We start from the raw sequence: 24,668 nt of genomic DNA, 5'->3' as shown, positions 1-24,668 counted from the left end.
TCAACATGTGTATGTCAACCCTGCAGCATGGCTGAGTGTGGTAGTCTGAAATAGCTGTCAATCAATGTAAAACTGCCTCAAAATATACCTATCCTCTGGCCTTACTGGCTTCTTTAAGTAACACTACGTATTAAAACTGCTACCAAGACTTTAGAACAAGGGAAATCCCCTATTAATACCCTACCCAGCTTTGTAAACAGCAGACAATTGGGATACAGCCCCCATCTCCGCACCTGTTCACCTGAGCTGTCACATCACAGTCCACAGTTTTTTTCCCAGCTGTGAGTGCCGTCTTCCCTTCATGTCTGTCAACTACACAAGTAACTTGAGATAGATGATTTTATATAGATACTAATATACCAGAGTTGCCCACTAGTGGTCAGATATGAATAACTGCAGCTTTAAAAAATCCCAGAATGTTAGGTGCTGTTTGACACACTGTATTTTGACGTGTCTTAGCAGGACACACACAGGTGTAATTAATCACATAAATAACGAATGCTCTACTTATGTCGCAGTTACAAGCCCTGGTTGTTGTGAAGGTGTTTTTTTTCACAGAAAACATTTCACATGTGACAGCAGGAAAAGCACATGGGTAAAGAATAAAATGACTGATGAATGATTAGTTGCTTCCAGGGTCCTGTAGTGGCTTACTGGAACAACTGAAGAGAACAGAGCCATTGTTAGGCTAATTTAGAACAGCTCTTTCCTTGTCTGATGTGGAAAGGCCTATTAGCTAAATAGGGCACATAATTAAACGGAGACATCATCAGTGTAATTAGTAACACCTGTGGTTTTCCTGCTAAGACAAGTGCAAATATCTGACATGACAATATTAATATATGACATTTAATAGCAATAAAAATGTATCACCAGAGCTTTCACTTCACTTTTATGTTACTGCCATTACGAAGTCAATTATTTTTATTCGGCCTATTTAATATGCTTCATTTTGTCATGGTGTTATTGTGAATAAGACACACTGTGCAGGGTAAAATATGCCTTCAAGAAAGCCAAAGTAACATTTTGTACATGTAAATTGGTGAATTGTGAAATGATAAGTATGTTACAGGCACCAAATGCTAACCTTCACATCTCCCATGTTTCTTAATAGTCAGCTTTGCAACCCATTTGGTTGTCTTCTCACTATGCTCGACAACACCTAGCTGAAAACAACCTTGACTGAAACTTATAGGTTTGTAGGAGAACAGTTCACTCACCAAGTCAGACTTAAAATACTTGGAAATTGGTTTGTTTTCATCGGCGGGATTAGCAAAAACCACAGTCATCTTTCCACGTAAGGTACTTAGCTAAAACACCGGGAGTACCCTGCAAGACCGCGCCGAGGGTTAAAATTTCTACTGTAGCTTAACAACAATCACGTGATGCAGTATCTCACATGATTGACTCAGAACTGATCACGTGACCGGCTCACACATTTAAGTCATTCCACAGCTGACCAACGAGTAAATATATCTCCACACTGAACATGAGGTGAGTCTCAACAAATTAAAATGTTTTTTTTTCTCTCCTTTCTGCCCGCAGTCAGACATATGGTGTCACTGTGGTCAGACTGTTTTGAAATCTGAGTGACTTGCGGTGTTTAAGATTCACACTTCACTGGCCAGGCCTTGTATTCTGATATGCATTTTGTAAATACTGGCAGGCTGCTGAAGGAAACTCTGGGTTTCCTGCTACTCTGGGTCTGTCTGGACTCTGCACGCTCGAGGAGCTGCTCATCGTTTTTCTGCCGAAAATCTCATCGTGTCAGCGGCCTGAATGGAGTGGACCCCGGGTCACCTCTCTTTCTCACTCCTTACCTGGAGAAGGGTGCCATAGATGAAGGTAGAACAACACTCATTACAAAACACTACAATTATACTGCAGTCAGTATGGCTCACTGTAACATGCTCATAATTAACTCATTTCAGAGGCTGAAGTGTCTGCATGAATGTTAATGTGTTGACGTCTTGCTCTTCCAGCCAGGAAACTGAGTCTGGTAGGAGATCTGCCTGGTGCCAACGTCAAAAGCTACGCCGGGTACCTCACTGTCAACAAAAAGTACAACAGCAACCTCTTCTTTTGGTTCTTCCCTGCACTCATGGTAGGCTGAGACTTCTTCCTTACAACAGGGGCTTTCCATATCACAGAGTCACATTACTGTCAGTGTTGTTGCAATTTGGGAAACGATCAGAGCGAGGGGAAGACAAATTCTGGGACAATTTCTTGCACTTGTTTTTCTTTGGAACTCCAATTTATTGTACTTTCTCTATTTTAACTGTGCTCCCTCAGTCAACATGTGATAAGATATTGCACTGTGTGTATTTAGTCAGCTGCAGTACAGGAATGCATCTATCATGGCAGGATGTGTTTTTGTGTTGACTATCACATGTTTTTAACCAAGGTCTAACAGGAAGACTAAATATTATCCAAGCTATTTTTTAGAAACTTAAGGAACTTGCTCTGTATTTCATACCTCAGTGTAGTAAAGTCAAATGCCATTTCTACGACACACACGTTGTAACCTGCAGTTCAGACTATTACCTTTTTAACTCCCCCAAAAATAACTCTGGGTTCAGTCCAAGTCACTTGTGTTATACTAAGTTGTTTTCACATTATACTAGAGCTAATAAAATCCTTTATGTCAGCCTGAAATGTTAATGATCAACTATAAAGTGACAAAAGACGGATTGACATTGTGATTTGATTATTTGCCACATCTCTACAGTCTGATCTCTACCCTATTTTAATCTTTATTACTGTCACTGGTTAGGAAGAGTGATAATCGGTTTATTGAAGTGCAAATAAAGTGTGGTTAAATTTAAGCTTTAATTTTACCTTTGTTAATAAACAAAAGTCTCCACAAGGTGGAGCTGAGATCTCAATCCTTGTATCTGCACTGGCCTGTCTGACAGCCGAGCCAAGAGAACGCTCCAGTCCTGCTCTGGCTGCAAGGTGGACCCGGTGGCACCTCCATGTTCGGCCTGTTTGTGGAACATGGACCATATGTGGTTTATAAGAACTTGACTGGTAAGAACAGATTTGGTACAGTATCATATGTGAACATTGTAATCCAGATTGAATCTAATAATCTGGAGGTGTGTAAAACCTGTGATAGAGCATTATTTAGATTTTCTGACCTGTGTGTCTTTTCTGTCTCTGCAGTTGGTTTGAGGGACTATGCATGGACAACCAGATATTCAGTTTTGTACATTGACAATCCAGTATGTACTCTTTATTTATCCTCAGACCAAAACTACTTATATGAAATGTATCTTTCATTCAAGGTTTCTCAAATCATCATTTTTTTTATGTGCACAAACATTTCCTGAAAGATATTGAAGAAGAGTTTGTTTTGTAATTTTTTTCAGGTTGGAACAGGTTTCAGCTTCACAAATGATGACAGAGGTTTTGCCCAGGATCAGGATGACGTTGGCAGAGATCTGTACAGGTAAACACTACGGTCCAACTCATTCATTTTGTCACTTGGGCCTATTTAGATCTTATGTTTCATTGTTTACTGACTCTCTCCTACTGTCTCTTCCTTAAAAGTGCTCTAACACAGTTCTTCCAGATCTTTCCTGAGTATCAGGCCAATGAGTTCTATGCAACTGGAGAGGTAAAATGTTTCTATTTTTTTTTTTTTTTTTTTTTTTTTTTTTTTTTCTGTGTAATAGCATTAACTTGTACACATAATGGTAGAATGACTTAGATATGCCCAATGACTGTCTTATTCTCATTTACTTGTGTGTGTGTGTATTTATAATTATAATAAATTGTCCTCACTGTATAAACCTTTCTCTGTCTCTGTACAGTCTTATGCAGGGAAGTACGTTCCTGCCATTTCTTACTACATCCATAAAAACAACCCCACTGCCAAGGTGAAAATCAACTTTAAGGGGATGGCGATTGGTGATGGGCTCTGTGATCCAGAAATGGTGCGTATCTGACAGCGTGTCATTTTCTTTAAACTTACACCATCTTTGACTTTATGAATTCCCCAGGTGTCCAGATTGAACTTAATACTTTGTGGGACTTTCTCATCTTTCATCTAAAATATAGGTTTGACTTCTTTTCTATTCTAATCTCTGATCTCAGATGCTTGGTGGTTACGGTGAGTTCCTGTACCAAACAGGCATGATAGATGAACAGCAGAAGGAGTATGTTATAAAGCAGACAGACTACGGGGTTGAGCTCATCCAGCAGCAGAAGTGGGTGGAGGCTTTCCAGGTAACAGCTGTTATTTGGTTCTTATGTCTCTCAAAATACAAGTTGAAACTCTTACCCTCATTTCTATCATATCTTTCTGAAACAATTAAAGATGTGGATAAAATCTGACTGTGACTGAGGTGACATTTCTGTCTTCAGGTTTTCGATCGCTTGCTTAATGGTGACGTGGATCCATATCCTTCCTTCTTCCAAAATGCTACAGGCTGCACTAACTACTTCAACTACATGACATGTCAGGTACTGAGAACCACTAGCAGAGCTCGAGGCTGCGTCGTGTGACTTTCTTAGAGCAAGAACTTTTTTTTATTTTATTTTTTTTTATTTTTATTTTTTTTAAACTTTACACACAAATGAAACTGTTTCTTGTATTATTTATATAATTTGTGTGCACCACAGGAGCCTGAAGACCAGGAGTACTTCTCCCAGTTTGTGACTCTGCCAGCAGTGCGTCGTGCCATCCACGTGGGGAACCTGACGTTTCATGACGGCTCGGAGGTGGAGAAACACCTCGTGCAGGATGTCATGAAGAGCATCAAACCGTGGCTCGGGGTGCTGATGGACAACTACAGGGTGAGGGATGGAGAATTGTCCACTGCAGTTTTTTCTGTAACGCACAATAGATTCAGTCAGTTGGACTTATTTATCACTAATTATTATTTTTTTTGTGTAAATATTGTTTGAAATCACTATCATTCACATTATTGATCTCGAAATGTTTAGACCTTGAAGTGACTAATGTACTGTACTGTGTCCTTATTAAACCCCTTTTCCTTGTTTGGGCTCTTTTTCCTTATGTCCAGGTGTTGATCTACAGTGGACAGCTGGATGTAATTGTAGCTGCTCCTCTGACTGAGAGGTTCCTGCCAACCGTTAACTGGACCGGTGCTGCTGAGTACAAAACAGCCGCACGCTACCACTGGAAGGTTCAGCCCTCTGACACAGAGGTGGCAGGTTACGTCAGACAAGTCAAAGAGTTTTACCAGGTGAGCAGATATTCACGATCGTCGACAACAATGTGAAAAGTCCTCCACACATTTTACACTTTATTTTTTTATTTTTTTATTTTTTTAAATCTTTATTTATCTCTTCTCTTGTTACTCAGGTCGTCATCCGGGGAGGGGGACACATTCTGCCTTACGACCAACCCGCGAGGTCCTTTGACATGATTGACAGATTCCTTTCAACGCAAGGCTGGATATGAAATGTTCTAAAGTTGAAACGCAGCTGATCAAACCACCTTCACCCTTAAAGAGCATATTCTTCATAAGTGACTGATTTGAAAGACTGTTGATTGTCACATCCAATGTAAATCAGTGCATTTGCAGATTTGGTTCACATCTTTGCAGCTGATTTGTTTTTTTTTGTTTGTTTTTTTTAGCATTTTAGCAGAGGTGATATTTGGTTCAGGACTTTGGACTGTTCTCTAATGCTCTGCAAATAAGATAACTTCTCTTCACCTGGATTCAGACCTCTGAATCGTTGCCTACATTTAAGAATTTGACTTAACACAGTAAAAATCAAATGAAAACTAAATGGCAATCTGATTATCAGGCCTGATGTCTATGAAAATCATTCTTGTTTATTGTTGTTGGCGGCATCGTGTGAGGGGAAATATAGCTTATGTTGCAATCAGTCAGTGCAGGCTTGAAGATCAAATGTAAAGAAAAAAAACCTTGAAACTGAAAAAATGACTTGAAGTAAAATGTTGTTTTTTTGTTGTTGTTGTAAATCTGAATGTTTTAATGTTCAGAGAAGACTGCAATTCATTTTGGAGTCATTTCGCCTTTTGTAACTGACTTCTGCAACACTTGATTTTCCTCTCTTTAAGTACTGTCTGGTCAAGCACCAAAATGTACACCAGGGGTCACTGTGCTACAAAGAAACTCAGTTGCATACCCAGAAACTCAAAAACAATAACACTGCAAAATTACCCTAGTCACTTAATGTACTTTAATGAATACGTTTATACCATGAGATCTCAGATTATCTGAAGTAGGGTTCTAAAAAAACCTAAAATGACTCAATATCACAGGAAACCATTAAGCCTGTTGCAGTAGCACATTCCCAAAACTTGCAACAATACACAAGGTGTGTTAATTTCATTGTCATAGCTAAAATTGAACTGGCATGCTGCAGGGTTTCTGTAGTGATTTGGCATTTTGACAGAATGCCACAAAGATGTTTGTGCACTGAAGTTAACTGCCATGTTATTTCATCAGGCAACTATCAAGCTGTCTAGACGGTTCAATAATTAATGAGTATTCTAAACCTTTAAAGCATCTAACTATTTAATGAGCAGTTATGTCTCAAGGACAAGCATCGGAAAATGCTGACGATCGTTTGATTTGAACATTAGTTTAATATTTCATGTCTCTTGGCTCATTTTTGCTCACCGCTTATCAACACAGGAAGAGACTGCTGTGAAATCACATCAGGTAGTTGTATGTTACAGAACAAGTGCTTTATTTTCATACCGTAATGTAACTGCAGTGACAACTTTAACATCTGTACAAATGCAAAACAAAACAAAATGGAGACAATGTCATTACAGACACAAAAATGTACAAAGTTATGCAGGTAAGAATGGATTCATCAGTTCATTACATATAAACAATTTATTTAAGCGCTGGAATGAGCCTCGACATACAACAAAAGGCAACAAGTGCTATGCAAACATTATTTACAAACATGTACCACACATCTACTCCCTTCAAAAAGAAAGGTGGTTGCATTACATGTACAGGATTACAGAAATGAATGACATTATGTACAATATTTATAGTTTTAGATTTAAAATAATACAGTTATAATTAATGTGTGGTAATTGTTCGCCACCTCTCACACAAACCCACACAGACACACTCACACTGCACTTCCATCTGTCCTTTTTGTCTGCCTCTACAGTAACAAATGTCTTTTTCTGAACCTGGATCAGCTGTCAAAAATGAAAATAGAGACCCTACAACAGCAACATCCTCCGAATGATTCCAGTTGAAAGTGTTTTGAGGTCATAACCATATTTTCACATGCAAGAGGTTAATTTGGAATGGTCTAATAATCGATATATGCTTTATAAAACAACCAAAGATAAGGCAAGCTTCAGTTCAAAGGGTTGGTACAACAAAGCCCTTTCCAAGAGAATCGCTTTTTTCTCCGTCTCATCAACACACATACTCTACTGCACACACAGACTCCACGGTTAAGACGTGGCATAAACAGTCCGAATGTATCAATAAAACTTGAATGTAAACCCATTGTGAGAATAAAAAGCATTTTTCAATTCACATCCTTAATCTTTGACAAAATTGGAGCTGGAGATTTGTTTTTTCCTCCAGAATAAAAAGGGCACAAAGTAAATGGTACAGGGTCCTTAACTGAGCCTCATTCAACAATACAAGCTCTAGGTTCCCTTCTTCTATCTATAGACATGTTATGCATGCCAGGCACAGTCTCTCCATAAAGCCAAACACAGATAAGTTTCTCGCTGGTGTGTGAAAAAGGGGGATCACTGAGAATTACTTGGACCTTAATATGGCTATTCTACCCTCTGGCATGACAGAGGACAAAGTGCATAGACAGCTCTGCGATCACTCCACCTGTCAGTGGAATGTATTTCATCCATCCTACTGTAAAACACAGTGCATTATGGTCATCATGCTAATGAATCAACATTCCTGGTCATAGAGGAAAGAGGAAAGAAAGAGGAGTCGTGGTCAACATGAGAAGGCATTAAGTTTCAAGGCTAGCAGGGAGATAGAAAAGGTCAAGCCTGTATCATTATCAGTACATCCATCGCCCATCTGAAATACAAAGGAGGCCTGAGAGAGGAAGAGAAATTGATGAAGAGGTCAGAGGTCAAACGGATAATGGATTATTTTTCTCCTGGTTTTGCCCTGCAGAAACGTGCAGCAAACATCTACGACAAAGCAAATAACAAAGAAAATAATGATAAAAGCCTTGATTGTAATGAAGAAAGAGTAATGATAATTATGGTGATCAAAAGAGGTTTTGTTGCCCACAGTAGAAAACCTCAGGCACATTGTGACATCTTGGAAAGCACAGGCATAAACTACTCCCCTTTAGAAACGGTAAAACACTGTCAGTTGTGGGATGAAAAAAAAAAATCATGCTCAGTCACTTTCTCACTCTCTTTTTGTTTTGTTTTTTCTTACACACCCACTGAACTTTGTTCTGCAGGGAAAGAAGGCAAAATACAAGCACATAATATACATAATTCACATGCACACTCAAAACTATGCAGACGTACGCAATCAAAAGTTATATTCATATGGAATTTGAATCCAAAATGTGGATCCAGATGCACAAACACACACAAAAAGAGGCCTCAATAATTAAAGCTTCAGTTGGTCCTGGAGAGCGGAGGAGTTTGTTTCAACTCCCGAGCTGCCTCACTGGTATCACAGTGTACAGTTCTGTAGCTGTAACAGCACCGTATGTCGTCGGGACCAGAGTGGCTTGGCCATGCTGATCATAATGTGGACATACAGTAGAGAAGATGATCAATACTCTGATGTATTGCTTCTATTTGATCGTACGGTACTTTCGCTGTCATGCTGTATATCATAACACTCTTTGAGAATACCTCTGACAGGGAAAAGGTTAACAGTCATATACATTTCTAGAAAAGAAAAGGATCATTACACCTGCTTGCATATTCCTGTCTTCAGGACATCATGGCGACATTTTGACTTGGTTTCAGAAGACAACTTAAAGGCAGCAACATCCCACTCACTTATTAGTCTTCTGTATGATTACACATGCTACACATACACTCAACATACTGCCCACATGTGACACAGAGACATGATTTGACTCATTATTCAGTCCATTAGGCATACAGAGATGTAAGCTCTGCTTATAGAGATGACAGTCTGTGGCTTATGTCTCTTTCCTCTGGTTCCTTGACCACTGTGGTCCATTTTGTACCATTACACAACGGAAAAAGTCACTTAAATGCTGCATGAGATTAGCAAACCTCCCTTTCTGCTAAGCACAAAAAAGCAGATTAAAAAAGAGGCAACAAACCATAGAACATTTATGCGTTAATAGGGTTGGTCTATAAAAATACATACTGTAGCTACTGTATAAAGAACAGCCTCACAGGCCTTTGAGGTTTTTCTTGATGGAGGGAGAGGGTGGGCAGCATGTGCAGCCGGTGACCCTCTGAAAGCAGGGGAGCAAGGGGGCAGTTCGGGGCTACAGCCGGGGTTATAGTCTCTCTTGTCCCTAGTGGATGGGGTTAATGTCTGTGCGGTGGTTGGCTTGCCCGTGCACACTGCTGCCCCCTACAGTCGTAGTGGAGGTGGTGATGGTGTTGTGCTGAATGACCTGCTGCTGCGAACACGCTGGCACTGGACTTCCTGCTGGACTGCTCTCTGGACCTGAGGACACAGCAGAGACATCACTCAGGATGGAAAACATGTGTATAGTATGTGTGTGTGTAAGTGCAAATTCTATGACCATCAAAGTATCATAAATATAATGTGAAAGTAAAATTCACCAAATAAACACAAACCAAATCTTGTTATTGTAAAGAGACAGCTTTATTAGCAGAAAAAAATAAATTTCAAACAAATGATACACTAGATTCACACCTAACTTCTCACCTGTTATCCCAAAATAGGCCATGAATGGATAACACAAAAATGGAAAAGTGAATCACTCAACTCCGTAAACACGCCTGATGAATTTTGGACACACTGAAGGTGGCATCTGTACACAAGCTAGACTCATCGATGAAAGTCTCCCAGCCCAGTCTGGGAGTTGGCTCTCTCCTGTATAAAAGAACCATTCAGCCAAAGGGGATGTGAGACTTATTTTCCTGTGCTAAAGCCACACAGGGAGGTGCCTTATCCTAATTGCATGGAAATGTCACTTGTATCCATATCAAAGGGTGGGACTCTGATGTCATGCACGGCTGAGGCACAGTCCAATAATCATTTAGATCCTGGGGCATCCATGAGAGGTTGGATGCCAACGTGCAGCCTGTGACGTCTTTCTCACGTTGTGTCTCGGCTGCCTCTGTGCACTGAGGTGCTGTCAGATGGAAAAATAGGTCTCATATGGGATTCAGACTAACTCCCAGCCCAGGCGGGCTACCAGAGTTTGCAACACCCACATGTCAAAGGAAGAGTCCTGCAGTGAGCGTGGGAGCTGGATACCAGCACATAGGAGCGAAGAGTTTTGGCAGTTACTGTGTGTCCATCACAGTTTGGTCTACAGAGTTCATAGCTTTCCTCTGGCAAGACAATCATATCTGCGCCATAGTGCTAAGGCACACAGATGAAGGTGCGTTTTTGGACAAATTCCCAAATGTGTGTGTGTCTGTGTTTATGTTTGAGCTACTCACTGAGGTAACCTTGGGACTCTTTCTGCATAGTGGTGATGGGACAGTCCTTGTGTGTGAGGAGGAGCTGCTTGAGTTGGGTCACCTCGTTCTTTAGCATGGTCACTTCATTCTGAAAAACATAGGCATTTTAAGACTATCATCCTGGGAATGCATAATTAAAGCAGGCTAAACTAAATAAATACAACTATTATCAGTCTCTCTCTCAAATTAAATCGAAGGCAACTGGACTTGTATTTGACAAAAACAAATACAAGTCCAGTTGCCTTCGATTTAATTTGAGAGAGAGATAATTATGGCCTGGACGAATGAGAACATTCACAGACCAACTATTATCAGTGTATTAATAACTAAGAGTATATTTCCAATATGTGTTCATCAGGGTTATTTTATATTTCGGATTGGGATTACGAATTTCTGAAAACCTTTGTTACCAATTTTGGACATTCAGTTGCATTATGGGAATTGTAGGATCCAGTGTTTTTGGAGCTTGACTCATACTCGGGACTGAAGTCAGGATATCACAACCTGCTGCTTGATTTCTACCATTCATTCACATCAGTTTCTTGTAGGTTCTCCAACTTAATGGAAGTACAATGCTGAATGCTGGGAACCCCCTTAACGTAACTCACAAACATTCTGCAATATTTCACTAATTACATGTTTATCAAACAAGATTTCAGATGTTTTTTTTGGGTCAGACCAACACTGACAACATACAACTAATCTTCTCATTATTGCTCTTATACTCAAACTCATACCATGCTGCCTGTAGTGAGTGGCAGTGGGTGCCGTGTGCAGATTTACAACCACAGATTTATTAGTTTGTACCTGAAGTTGCATGTTGGTCTGAGTGAGCTCTTCTGCTTTCTTCTCTAACGACATCACCCACACTTTTCTCTTCTGTCTGCATCTTGTTGCTGCTGCCCTGTTCCGCTCCAGAAACTTCCGCCGACGTTCGTCCGGATCCTCGTCCACTACTCGCCTACGCCGGCCGCCACTGGGGGGCGGAGACTGCAGCGTCTGTGTGGGCTGCATCTGCTGGGTTGCAGGTGACATCTGAAACACGGCGAAAGAGCATCACTGAGCATCACTGAGCATCACTGAGCTCTTTGATGAGACACCTGCGACCATCCAACCAGACATGTAACTATTCTGACATACCTGGAAAACAGCCAGTCACCTGTCTGCTTTCACCACTAAACAAGCATCTATACATTACCTCCTGCAGCTATTCCATGTCTGGCAACTTCCCCAAAAACAACATCTGGTTGTGCCACGTGCCTTGTGAGCCAGGCTGTGGGCGTCAGGAGTGACTGAGTGAGTGACTGGGCTGATTCACCAGCCTGCCCACCTTGTTAAGGAGGTGTCAGGAGGCAGTTTTCCAACGCCCACTTCCACTCAGACTAACACCACCAGACACAGTCAAAAGGCTTGTTTCTAAAACTGAACATGCACTGACAGATCTTGACATATCCTTGGCAAGGTCAAGTGTTTTCAGTCTTCAGATCATTACCATTTTTATGAGAACCATGGAAAATACAAGCTGCTTTAATGGCCGCTGTGCATACAGAGTGTTGTTTTAATGCCTTAATGGTGCCTTTAGAACATACAGTGACTTGCAGTTCCTGATGTCAGACTGTCCTTCACCCAAAATGATTGGCATTGCATAGAGCGTTAGACAATGCTGGGACAAAGTGTCTCACATCATATTATTTTTAATGCTGTGACTTTAAAACTTTAAAACTTTCAATTAAAATTAAACCAAACATATTCACAGCTAAGATGTTCCAGCACTATTAGCCAAGGCTGTCTGTTCATCATCAGGACCAGCATGTATAAAACATCTTCTGCACCTGGAGCATGCGGTGGCCACATAATGGCAGCTTGGCAGTGCAGGAGGGTGTGGGGCGTAGTTTCCAAAAGACAGTCCTGAGAATTTTTTTTATAACACCCATTTTATGGCCTCTTCATGACCCTTTCCCTCCATGGCGGGCATCTGACACTGACCTGTAGCTGACCAACCTCAAAGGAAAAATTACCTTTAAGATGGTTGCCAGGAAACTACTTGGCTTTGTGGCTGCAGCAAGGGAAAATGTGTTTGTCCACTGACTTACTGTGTATTTGAAGCGTTATTACAGCTATACGTCTATACTAAACCACTAATAGCTGACTTCTACACTGCTCAAAGGGCTACTCAAGCACTGCCTTGCTTTAGTCATGGTACATATACAGTGGCTTCGAGCTATGTAAGAGGTTTTATTGTGCAGTATAGTTAATGTGTTATTGAACTTGTGGCTTTGCCTTTGGAGCATCTAAAAGCTTCTGCTCTCCTGGGGATGGGCTTTGCTTACCTGTGAAGCAGAGTGCATTGGAGGGTGCGGTGAGGTCTGGTGTGGGTGACCGGGATGGAGGTGGGGATTGTGGGAGTTGTGATGGGGGTTGTGTCCCTGCGGGTGGTGGTGTCCGGCCTGGCCGTGGCCCTGGTTGTGGTGGTGATGGCCGTGGTGCTGGTATGCGTGGGGAGGCGCTTGCAGGTGCTGGTGCGGGTGTGAGTGCATGTGATGGTGAGCGCCTTGCTCCTGCCGCGATGACATCATCTCCATCATGTGGCCCATGGAGTTCATGTTTCCGTTGGCGATGGCACCAGGGTGGTGTGAAAGTGCAGCCTTCAGCCTCTGAGTAAACAAAATGGACACCAAATATGACGTTTAACATTATTCTCTGTGAGTATTTTTTTTTAAGTTTGCGCTCTCATCTATCAGTGTTCTGATGATCAACAGTTACAGAGCAGGTTCATGCGCTGACTCTGAGATGATGAATGGCTCCATAAATCCACATGTCAGGAGAACGAATCAAAGCCACTTAGACTGTCCTCTGTCTCTCCTTCAGTCCTGTCATTTTCCCTCTTTACCTTCCATGATTGCCATTCCACCAGTCCCTCCTCTTCATATTCCCTAATAGCCCCTGTGTGTGTGTGCATGTGTGTGTGTGTGTGTGTATGTGTGAGTGTGTGCGTGTGGATGTCTGCCTATGAGATGAGCCCCCTGGCAATGTGTGAGCCTCAGACTGCTCCCTCACTGTTGACCCAGCAGGAGGTTTGTTGCTTTAACCGTGTGGTCTACTTAGCCCAGACTGACCTGATGTCTCTGAGTGGCCTGGGAGCGAGACCAGAAAGAGGCTCACTAAAGGTGCACTTGTGTTCTTCGTGTTTACTGAATGCACCTCTTCTCAAGAGTCTGTTTTTCTGGGAGTCACATAAAGACAACCGTGGGACTAGAAAAAAATCATAACCCAAACATACAAGTGCCAAAATATGCATTCAGCCTTCATCATGTCGTACACAAACCTAGACAAAATAAAATATGTCTGCACCCTTACATGACTTATTTACATTTTACCCGCTTTAGGAATGACAGGTTGTGAGAGTGTTAAGACTGTTAGACTTTGATTAATGCACATCTTTTTACCAATGACACACTGCTGATGTGAATTAATACTTGAGGAATAAAATACTAAAGTCTTAGATACTGTCTACAATTCATCTACGAGTCACTTTTCACAAAAAGTTAGCAGCAAAACTGAAAACAAAGGCATTCGTTTCAAGGCTACTGTTGTGAATTCCACAAAGTTTTCTATTCTCTTTCCCAGTGCTCTCTTTCCTCTCTCTGCTCCCTTCCCCCTTCTCCCAGCTGCTGTCAGTAAGTCCACGCTGTGTCCAGGGCTCCATATCTTTTAACAACCTTTACATTCATGATTCCCACAGGGAATGGCATCCAGCTGGTCTGGATCACAACGCTAGGACTCAACCAGAGCACAACATCAGCTCTCCACTCCTCTCTCACACTGTCCATGAGTGGAAAGCTTTTTACCAGGAGGGAGGAGTCAAATAAATAATTTTAGAAATGGGACACTTAAAAAAGAGCTTACTCTACTGGTTTGTATTATATTTAAAAAAATACATGTATGTATTCGTATAAGGATTTTCTGGCAGTGTGGTGTCTTTACTTGCTGCACATGAAACCAGCACAGTGAAATTATGACCTTGTCAAGCCTGTTTTGGCTGAATACAGTTTCTGCTTGTCATACCAACGGATGCCTGACAGAGTGACAGTGACAGAGCACTTCATTATTTTGTTTCTATCTGTCGGTCCCATATTATGAATCTTATTTTAAATTTGCTCTCTTAATGATTCAAACCCAACCCCTGCTCACTGCCTTCACCACAGCCTCAGCAGCACAACTCTCAGGGGCCACAGCCCTTCCTCTCTGTGACCAGTGAGACAGGAGTTAAAATACCACAGGGTCTACACTAACACACAGCGAGTGGCCTCAGGCCTGCAGCTGTCCACAGCATCACAGTTATGCTGAGACTTCCTGAGTATAACAAGCAGCAGTGAGAAGTCTCTGAATTACTGCAACATATTGTTACTATGAACCGTATACATGTTATAAGTTTTAGAGATGGATACCTGGACATAGTATAAAAATGCAGAAATAAACAGCTATCTGACATTCAACAAACAAACTTAAAACAGAAAATGGATATAAATGAGCTTACAGATATCAATCACCAGTGTTGACAAGGACATATTCCGTATATCACAGGATGAATTCTGAGTCTGACAGTACTCACTAAAGTCCTTCCCTTCAGCCTTCAACTTGTCAGTCAGCACCACAGAGGTGAGGCCCACCCCTCTTGTCAAGGAGAAAACCAATCAGGGTTTGACAATCTCCTGCCGCTCAGTCACAGAACAGGCAATCACCTGAACGAGCATAAGTCCTGGGAATCTGCTGGCTGCTGTCTGCTCTGTTTTTGTGACCTGAGTAAACCCTTGACTAGTTGTCTGTGTGCGGGTAAGATAGTCATCCGGGGCTGGAGCTGCCTGACAACCAGGCACCAGGGAAGAAGGACGGAGAGGGTAAAGGAAGGTGAAAGAGGGCAGTGAGAGAGAGAGAGAGAGAGAGAGAGAGAGAGAACATGGGTGAGGGGAGATTAGATGGCTTCTAGTGTCTCCTCCCCACACACCATCAGCCTAAGACAGCAAGTGCTCATTTATCAGTGTCTCTGAGAGCCATCCAGCTGGCAGCACGGGGCTATCTGTTTATTAATTGAATTAGCCTGCATCCGAAGAGGCCCGAGAGTGTCGGAGTACACAGGCAGGTCAAAGAGCTGAGGGGCCCCTACACAAGCCTTAGTGGTGATAGTTATAAACAGGACAGAGAAATGAAAAGAAACAAAAGAAAACAAAAGAAAACAAAAGAAAAACACTATGCATGACTAGAGGACTGACATAAAACACACATTTAAGATCAGGTTTTTTCAAACAAAATTTGATGCAACACATTGATATTTAAATTGTTGGACCAAGACAATATATCTCTAGCAAAACCCAAGAGACCCAAGATATAAAAGTAGATCCAGCAAGAAAATACAGCAGACTACTTGAATAATTGGAAGATATAATCTCCACATACACAAATCAAACAATACAGTTTAAATAATGAGCTACAGTACATTACCGTGATGCAAGCTTCTTCCTGAAGCTATCTGCACAAGTGCCTGCTACTGCTCCATCTGGAGTTGAGACACAGCTCAGTTAAACCCAGCTCGGCCAAAACTTAAGTCTTTGTATCCAGAACCACAGTGACGCAACTAAGGGACGTTAGCAAAGCGATGATGAGCAGGCTGTGATTCTCAAACACCTTCATCAGCTCCCTAATGACTCTTTAACACATGGTTGTATTTCCCCCAGACTGTGCTAAGCACAAGAACTTAATCACCATGTGCATTTTACTCTAATAACACACACATACATATACATTTCTCCTGCAGCAACATGGCCACCACAGAAAACAGTCATTAAAGCAGTGCAGGTGTTAGCCTGTGGCAGTACAGGACGCTCACAGATGGGTTGGCATAGTCTGTCCTTCCACTGTCTACTCTGCCGTTGGTGAAAACTGGAAAAACACAGCAAATACACAAGAGGATGAGTGCTCAATGACACCCCAGAGACGTGGACAGCTTCTTCCAGGATAAATCTATAAACGTTCAGCCTATATATCTGTAATCACATGCATTTGACACCACATATCATGCATTCTGACAGTGTTCTGAAGGTAGTAGAGCTATTGATTTTCCATTGTTAAAACACCATCCCTGATTCAGCCATATTTTGCCCAGAGGGGAAGTATCTCCTCTCAGACCTTTGCCCTGTGACCTATCCACTCCCACTCCTTTTTTTTTAGGCGTCTCTCATTTATGTGGTTTCAGGGATACCAGGTAATCACCCATTAATGATATTTATTAATGGCCGCTTCCTCTCTGACACGGGGGGCTTTGAGTGATGTCCCAGTGAGTGCTCTGGGCACATCCTGAGAACACACTCAGGTTTCTCCTCGCCAGATGACTTCATATCTATTAACCCTGGGAGGAGAAAGCAAGAGCACGGAGCAGGTACAAAGGGAAGAGACCACGCCCGTCTAAGGATGGGTAAATCAAACCCTGTGAGGTCAGGGTGAGCACTTTTATGCCCCTTAAAAGTGGAGCAGTGTACTATCAGGGGACCTGTGTCCCTCTGGCGCCTTACAGCAAGTTGGAAAGATTTAACCAGTCTGTGGAGTCATAGTTTAAGTGCAAAAAGATCACAGCTTCAAATGGAGATCTTCTACTTCACATTAAAGAGCCCACAGAGAAACATTAGAGCTTCTGTCTGTTTCTGTCAGCCTTTTGTTAACACTATACTAGCACAGCAGCATGTTCAGTGATCATGTGTATGTGCACGGTATTTCTAATTGCATAATATATCATAGCTGTAACTTTCCTGGCAGTGTATTTTGTAGGCCTAGGCCCCCTAACTCACGCTCTAAACCCAACATGGGTTCACCATCTGCAGTTGAAAGCAAGAGTTTGGCTCCGCTGCTTTGCCAAGAAGTCAGAGGATCTAATTCCATCCTCCTCATCTCCACAACCACCACTACCCACCAGTGCCTGCCTGCAAAACCCACTCTCTGTCCCCTAAAACTCCACACCCCCATTAGTTCAATTTTATTAGATTTCCCTCTCGCCCAGAGAGGCAGTAACACCCCCCGCCCCTTCTCTCTCTCACACACACACCTCTTCCCTGTTCCTCCACCCCCTCTCCCTCTGCCTGCCAAGAGCTGGGGACTGTTAAACTGATTTCCTCAGGGAACAGCAAGGCAGACAGTCTGATGGGAGCGCTGGGCTGTACTGTCGCCCCCTCTCTCCTCTCTCGAGTTCTGGGCCAAGCTGATCAGAGCCCGGCCGAACAGAGCCTCCCTGTGGTTCCAGACACAGACGGGGAGATGGACATAGACTAGCTGTTCTGCCAGGGCCAGACGCTCTGGTGGTGCTCGGAGAAACTGTGGCGGTATGGGCGCAGTGAGACACACGCCCACTGAGGAGCATGCTCCAAAGCATGCGCTCATACTCTTGGCAGCTTCTCCACCCTGTCAAGTTAATGGATGGGCCTCTGACTCCAGTCTGTATATCCCCACTGTTCCCTCTCTTGTAAAGCCCTGCTCTAGAGCAGCCTACATGGTTATCACTACACCCACTGCCACAGTGTTGAATACAGAGAATGCCTCAGAGTGAGAAAGACAGACAAAGCATGAATGCAACAATAAACACTACCATGTGTCTTAATTTGTTGCATCAAAAGTAACAGGGAAATTATACATAATCAAGTTAATAAAAGTAACTTGAAATGTGAAGACTTGAATCAAACATAATTCTAATTTAATTCTTGATAACATATATCTAAGGACTGTGTATTTTGGCTGAAACCATCCCTATTGAACATGTGAATGAACATATTTGAGCTATGTCTATCAACATTTGGACTAGAATCACACCCTGTTATAACACCCATCCAATATGTCAAAATGGCAGCAAGGCAATACATTTACTGCCTCAAACCTGTCAGCATTAACTGGTTTAAGAGGTGAAGAAGCACCTGCATCAGACCGACTACCTCTGACCCAACAGACTTTTTCCGATCACCTCTCCAGTGTCTGAGTGGTCATTTTGGAGTCCGGCAAGTATTTCGTTCACTGCTCAGGCTCCAGGGGGGCTCATAGTGGCTGCACCAGTCCAGTCTGGCCTGTGTAGTGATGGCAGCTGGTTTACCCAAGCTTGGCTCTGCCGGAGCTCCGTCCCATTCACGGGCCCTGAACCATGACCAAATGGTCTTCACATACACCTCCCATCAGCACAGCTAAAACAACACGCAGTCATCCAAAGACAAACAGATGCGACACTCTGCGCCACAACTGCCACCCTCGTCCTATAACCCCACCCGTATACATTCACACAAAGACACAGATACACACACACACACACACACACACACCCACACACACACACACACACACACACACACACACACACACACACACACGTAACTACTTAAAAATAAATGTACCAGGATACACAGGCCTTCAAATACTTCACTGCACTGTATATCAGCTTTACAATGACAACTTTTCATTTAAGCTGCAAAAGTTGAATGCTTTCTATCAATAATACAGAAACTTGTAACTCATAATGCTCTACCAGCTTAGGCTTCATCTATAGTCCCCTCATTTCAATCACAAAGTTATCAAATTCAGGGATAACACACTCTTAATTGACATTTTTAATATATGTCAAATGTGAATTTCAAATGCATTTTGGCCTCTCACTTAAATACCATCTGATTGATGCAGTGACATAACTGTTCAACAGAAAAACTGTTCTAAATGTTGAACTGAATGGGTCAACATGTAGTAAGTAGCTACTAAACAAATTAGAAAAGAAAAGAAATCTCATAAATTATGTTGCATTTCTTCTGCCAGTTTGACACCCTAATGTGAATATGCAGCAATCTCACTGATTGTGTTTAGCAATACACTCGGTGCCAGTTACATACACCTAGGTAAAACAAATGCAGTCTAATATAACAGCCTGGCAATAAATCCTCCTTCATGAAGGTTATAATGTTAGTTTTTGTTGACACTGTTTTAGAGAGGTGCTGATTCAATTCATGATCATTTTTGGAGACTGCAATTTGTGGTGCTGTTGAATTGCCTTGCATTGTAGTGACAGGTGTTTCAATTATTTTGTCAATGCCATTTATATGATGGAAGGTAGGCTAAATTACAGAAACACCTCTGGTTATAAGCAGCGATATATGGAGCAAAAGATACAGACCACGGTTTTGTGTAAACTGCATAAATTAACCTATAAAGCAGTGTGTGTATAAATTGGACAATTGTGGTTGAACACATTGTTCATTATTGCAACAAACAATCCTTAGTGAATGATATTGATGAAGCCTGTCAAATGAGAGGCAGAACAAAACTATACAGCATGTCCATTTATTTTTGACTTACTATAACTATAGAGTATACAGAATGACTCTCTCAGACAAACCAAACACTTTGGCAATGCCACCACAGTGGAAGCAGTGAGAGAGGGGCCCCTCTCTGGTCTGTGTCCAACACTGATAAACTGGCAGACGCACATTGATCCTGCAACTCCTCAACCCCACACTTCACTCTGCTGAAACCACTTTCCTCCATGGCAATAGAGAGAAACATCCTATGTTCATCATCTACAAAACTTTCTTTGCATCTGTTACACTGGCATTTAACCTTCTCTTTATGCAACATTGTATCTCAGCTATTTAACTACGTGCAAACTCGAATGGTTTGTTTTAGCCCACTTAGTCCACAGATGTGTTTTGACTCCAAGGACAATGATTGCCAGAGAGGGTGCCAAGGCACTGAAAGTCATTTTGCACACACAGTCATAAGCATGCACACAAACATATACAATATACATACACATATTCTAGAGCTCAGTGAAACAGCACACAGATTCAGCTGTGCTCTTAGCTCACCGTCCCTCTCCAATGACATCATACCCTGACAATGCCACCATTCATACAGATGTTGCTTACAAAACCTGGAGTTAGACTCCTATTGTGTGTGCTGCTCCTGCTCACTAACGGAGGTCTAGCCAGAGGTGCTCTCCTACTACAGTGGAAGAAAATGAATGGAACACGTAACAGGGTTACCACGTACGCTAATGGCTTAACTGCTTACAAATGACTTCATACTGAGCTAATCGTTCAATCAATCACGGTATAGCAGAGCTGAAAACTGACACATCTGTGGCTGCTTCACAGCTTTTCTTTACTTGGCGTTTCTTAACAGAATATGTATGTAACTTTCATTTTTCAGTTGTTCACTGTTTAGGGAAAAACTTGGTCTTTAAGTCTATTAACCCAAATGCCCAATTCTGTAACTAGACTGAAACATAAGAACAGTCAGGGTTGTGTAAATAAAATGTAAAAAGCTACGTTAGTGTGCTAGAAACACTTTGATTATTGGTCCTCCTGTGTCCTATGAAATGTTTCTTTAAGAGACGTGCTGTTTTTTTCCCTCCTCAAGTAAAAAAGGAGTACATTTAGAGCATGCCAGGAATTATGTCATCCACCCATCTAGTGCCAGCTCCACAGCCAAGAGAACTGCAATGAAGGAACATATAGTATTGTTTACCTCATAAAAAACTCAGCACCTAGCCTGATGCTTAGTGACAAATTTATTGTCCTTAGTAACAATGTAAACAATAGATATTGGGAGATAATAAATAACACATTTTCATACACCAACACCAAACTGTTTCAAGGCCCTCTGTCTGAAATTAGCAGGCAAGTGGGATGTGTGGAAAGCATGGAGCTCATTTAAAGGGGACACAAAAACAATGCCGAAGTGCACCTCTTTGAAAAGGGCTCCACTGACTGGAGCTGAGTCATGTCCCATAGTTGGCACTTGCAGATGTTATTTAGAACCAGCTTGATAAGGGCCTGTTTGGGCTTTCCTTGTTTCTGATGAGAAATGATAGTGAATGTCTTTCATCATAGAAACAAACATATCAAACCGTCAAACCAAGGTTTTGTAGAGGAGAAAACAGTGCACATACAGTATGCACACCTGCGTTTATACAGAGTGCATGTGTGCATGTATTCTGTGCATGTGTGTACGTGTACATTTGTAACTTGTTTTTAAGTACCTGACTGTCTGGAAGTGTGTGTACGTGTGTTTGTGGCTGTGTTACTATCTGACACTGTGCAAGGAGGATGACACAGAGTTGGAGAAGTCAGAATATTTGTGTGTGTGTGTGTGTGTGTGTGTGTGTGTGTGTGTGTGTGTGTGTGTGTGTGTGTGTGTGTGTGCGCATGTGCGTGTGTGTGCGCGCGACTGTTTGCGAGGCCCTGTGGAGAACTGGCTCTGAGCGCTGACGTAATGCTTTGGCCAGCGTGCTGTGGAACTTGGCCTCCTCTCTGCAGCGTTTCCTCCACGCTGCGAGGGTCAACTATCCCACAACCTCCAGCACACAACACGCACCGTTATATTCCCTAGACCACAACAGAGCAGAACACAACCACACCCGGCACCATGAGCACCCAGTACTTCACAAGAAGAAAGAAACACTTGAACCAAAACTAATAAAACACTCCAATCTCAGCAACACTCCCAAACAACAAGCTACAAGCAGCAAGGGAGAACATACAAGTCAGTTACTACACCATCAGGCTTTTCTGTACCACTTAAACGATGGCACTTAAGGAGAAAATCAGAGATACAGGAGAACAAAGATGGGCACTGATGCAGATACAGTCTTTGGCCGAGAGAGCACAAACAGAGGGCTTAGAGCGAGATATGAGTCCCCAAGGGGCCACAGCAGTCCTTCGGCTCATTAACTATTTACACCAGAGACAGGCCTCTGTGCTGCTCTGGCCCACCACAAAATCAATTAGCCTTCATTAGCCAAAGCTCTGGGCATGCTTTCTCTGGAAGGGGAGGGTTAATCCTGCTACCGAGGCCTCCAGTTACCACAAAATATCAAACAATCACAAGCACACACGTATGGGCATACATGTATGCACACATGGAGAGGGGCACAGGAAACTAGGCCGAGCAGAAGTCCTTTCATGTCACTCACAAATAATTCTTCCGATTTCTCACTCTCACTCACTATTTGGTGTCTCAGAATATCAATACCATCTCTCGCCTTTCAACTCCCCCTGCTCACTCTGCCTGTCTATCAGTTTCCTTCATGTCTATCAAAGTCCCACTCAATCCCCTTCTCTGCTCTCACAATGTAAACGTTGAGCAGAAAGAGTGTATCCAGGTCCATGCCTCGGGGGTGTGGGGTTACAGTGCGGAGATTTCCCATTGGCGGAAAGTCAACATGGTTGGGCTAATGCGATTAGAGCCGGATTGAGAACGTCGCAGGGGACACATGGGCCTGATCATGGCCCAGTTATCCGATAGCAAGGCCGTATTTATCGACCCGGCCCGGGCGCGGATATTACAGACATTAGAAACCCCGTCTATACTTATGAAACTCATGCTGGAGATCGCACCCTGATAACACAATTAGTCTCTCACTTTCTGTCCACAATCATGGAATTCCATCAGTTGCGTTTAGACATCAGGGAGCAGAATCTCAATTGATCCACATTTGGTTGCCGTGCCTCGTGTGTGAATGGCCAACTAACCAGAAAGTTGCATGATCCAGGGGCCTGTAGCCATTTAGTGACTGCATATGTTTATGGGAGGCCTAACAGAGCATTTACAATTCAATTACATAGATAGGAGGAGAAAAAAAAGGGTAAGATGTGTCTGGATGACGGCCAGAGGAGAGATAAGCCTAATACACTAATATTGTGTTACCCCAGCGTGTTACCATAGGAACAGTTGAAGAAATTCAAAAGACTACAAAGACGATCAATCTTGAGAGAGCAGGAGGAAGAGGGAGAATTAAATGCCCTGGGAATGCTCCCGCTCTCCTCTATCAGAGCAATAACTCTTCTAATGACCTCTGCTACCTCCTCTCTCTCTCCCCCTCTCTCTCTCTCTCTCTCTCCCCTCCACAAGATGTTTCTCTGCAGCAAACTCAGCTATCAGCAAACCCTTCCAAACACAAACACCAGCCAATGCTTTTCAATATGGTTTGTGATTTTTTTTATATCAAAATCATGACACTTGCTCTTAATTATATGGAACCTTTTTTTCCTGTTATTTATTTTGAAAACAAAGGTTGGCTGACTGTCATGTTGCTACAGTATTAATCAATTCATATCACAGAGTGTAACTGTTTAACCATTTGAGATTAATCAGAGGTATACTGTCAGCCTTTGGCATATGTATTACAGCAGTAGTAGCATGTAAAACTGGACTGAGTGGAAGGTCTCTTTCTCTTTCTGTTCAGCTTTTCCCTCTTTCAGTCTTTCTCTACACTTTTAACGCTCAAAAGCTGTCTACTTTCTGTCTTTCCCTTCTCTCAGCTACGTCTCATTCCCACTGCTCTAACTGCCTGCTTTGTGAAGGATGAGGTCATTTGATTTTTTCCCTGCTGTGTTAAACTAGTGCTAACAAGTTGCAGGACCTACAGAACATGTTCTGTACATTAAGATATACATCAGGCAGTCGGTGGGCAGCCCAGCCACAACCACATAAAGGGCCCTTTATTCCAGCCAGAGTCTCTAGTGCAGCACTGGCAGGTTCAGACACAGCTTTGATTACACACCAAATGATGAAATCCACACAGACCTAAGAGCACAGCTTTGCTGGCACAGCCCAGTGGAAAAGAGAGTTGCAACACTTTGCGCTTGTGTGTGTGCACTTATAAATGTGTATAAGCGAATACATGTATATACTCACCAGTTTGGCTTCTGAGTGCATGGAGGGAATGTGAGTGGAAGAGCAGGAGCTGCTGTGGGCGGGTCCTTGCATACCCATCATATTGGAGCCCATGGACATTTGTCTCTCCATCTGAAGATTACAACACCATGAGAACACTCATACAAGTGAAGACATATTATTCTTATAGCAACAAACTTTTTGACACAATATGTAGCTATTTCTGAGGCTTATTATTATTGTTAGGTCTTAACAAGATGCTATCACTGCTTTCACAAAAAAGCTTTAGCATTAAAGGGGTGAGACTATGTGGGATGAGATGAGAGCACATGAGAGCCTGATTTCACATGACAGGCTG

At 42.4% G+C, this 24,668-nt stretch overlaps 2 protein-coding genes across 2 annotated transcripts in view; one reads left to right on the top strand and one right to left on the bottom strand.

Annotated features, from left to right (window-relative positions):
* The first annotated feature begins 1,415 nt into the window (after positions 1 to 1,415).
* cpvl (carboxypeptidase, vitellogenic like) lies at positions 1,416 to 5,947 on the top strand. The gene is made up of 13 exons (XM_022768476.1): positions 1,416 to 1,494; positions 1,667 to 1,845; positions 1,983 to 2,104; positions 2,916 to 3,030; positions 3,166 to 3,224; positions 3,372 to 3,451; positions 3,553 to 3,619; positions 3,816 to 3,938; positions 4,099 to 4,230; positions 4,369 to 4,467; positions 4,627 to 4,800; positions 5,031 to 5,213; positions 5,333 to 5,947. The coding sequence occupies exons 1-13, from the start codon at positions 1,490 to 1,492 to the stop codon at positions 5,429 to 5,431; spliced, it is 1,437 nt and encodes a 478-aa protein (XP_022624197.1). The 5' UTR covers positions 1,416 to 1,489; the 3' UTR covers positions 5,432 to 5,947.
* Positions 5,948 to 6,433: 486 nt separating this feature from the next.
* The window catches only part of creb5 (cAMP responsive element binding protein 5), a 39,194-nt gene continuing 20,959 nt past the window's right edge, over positions 6,434 to 24,668 (bottom strand). Inside the window, exons 7-11 of the mRNA XM_022768475.1 lie at positions 24,332 to 24,442; positions 12,952 to 13,275; positions 11,429 to 11,656; positions 10,601 to 10,709; positions 6,434 to 9,632 (exon numbers count right to left, since the gene is read on the bottom strand). Of these exons, the coding sequence (XP_022624196.1) occupies positions 9,478 to 9,632; positions 10,601 to 10,709; positions 11,429 to 11,656; positions 12,952 to 13,275; positions 24,332 to 24,442 (927 nt within the window). The 3' untranslated portion in view covers positions 6,434 to 9,477. The remainder of the gene's footprint in view (positions 9,633 to 10,600; positions 10,710 to 11,428; positions 11,657 to 12,951; positions 13,276 to 24,331; positions 24,443 to 24,668) is intronic.

This window comes from Seriola dumerili, unplaced genomic scaffold, assembly GCF_002260705.1.
Source record: "Seriola dumerili isolate Sdu_G_001 unplaced genomic scaffold, Sdu_1.0 BDQW01001661.1, whole genome shotgun sequence".
In the NCBI taxonomy this organism is placed as follows: Eukaryota; Metazoa; Chordata; class Actinopteri; order Carangiformes; family Carangidae; genus Seriola; species Seriola dumerili.
This window is presented reverse-complemented; position numbering and strand designations above follow the sequence as displayed.

Coding starts and splice junctions, on each gene's coding strand:
- cpvl (XM_022768476.1), top strand. Junction 3,620..3,815: donor AGTTCTATGCAACTGGAGAG/GTAAAATGTTTC, acceptor GTCTCTGTACAG/TCTTATGCAGGGAAGTACGT. Junction 4,468..4,626: donor TCAACTACATGACATGTCAG/GTACTGAGAACC, acceptor TGTGCACCACAG/GAGCCTGAAGACCAGGAGTA.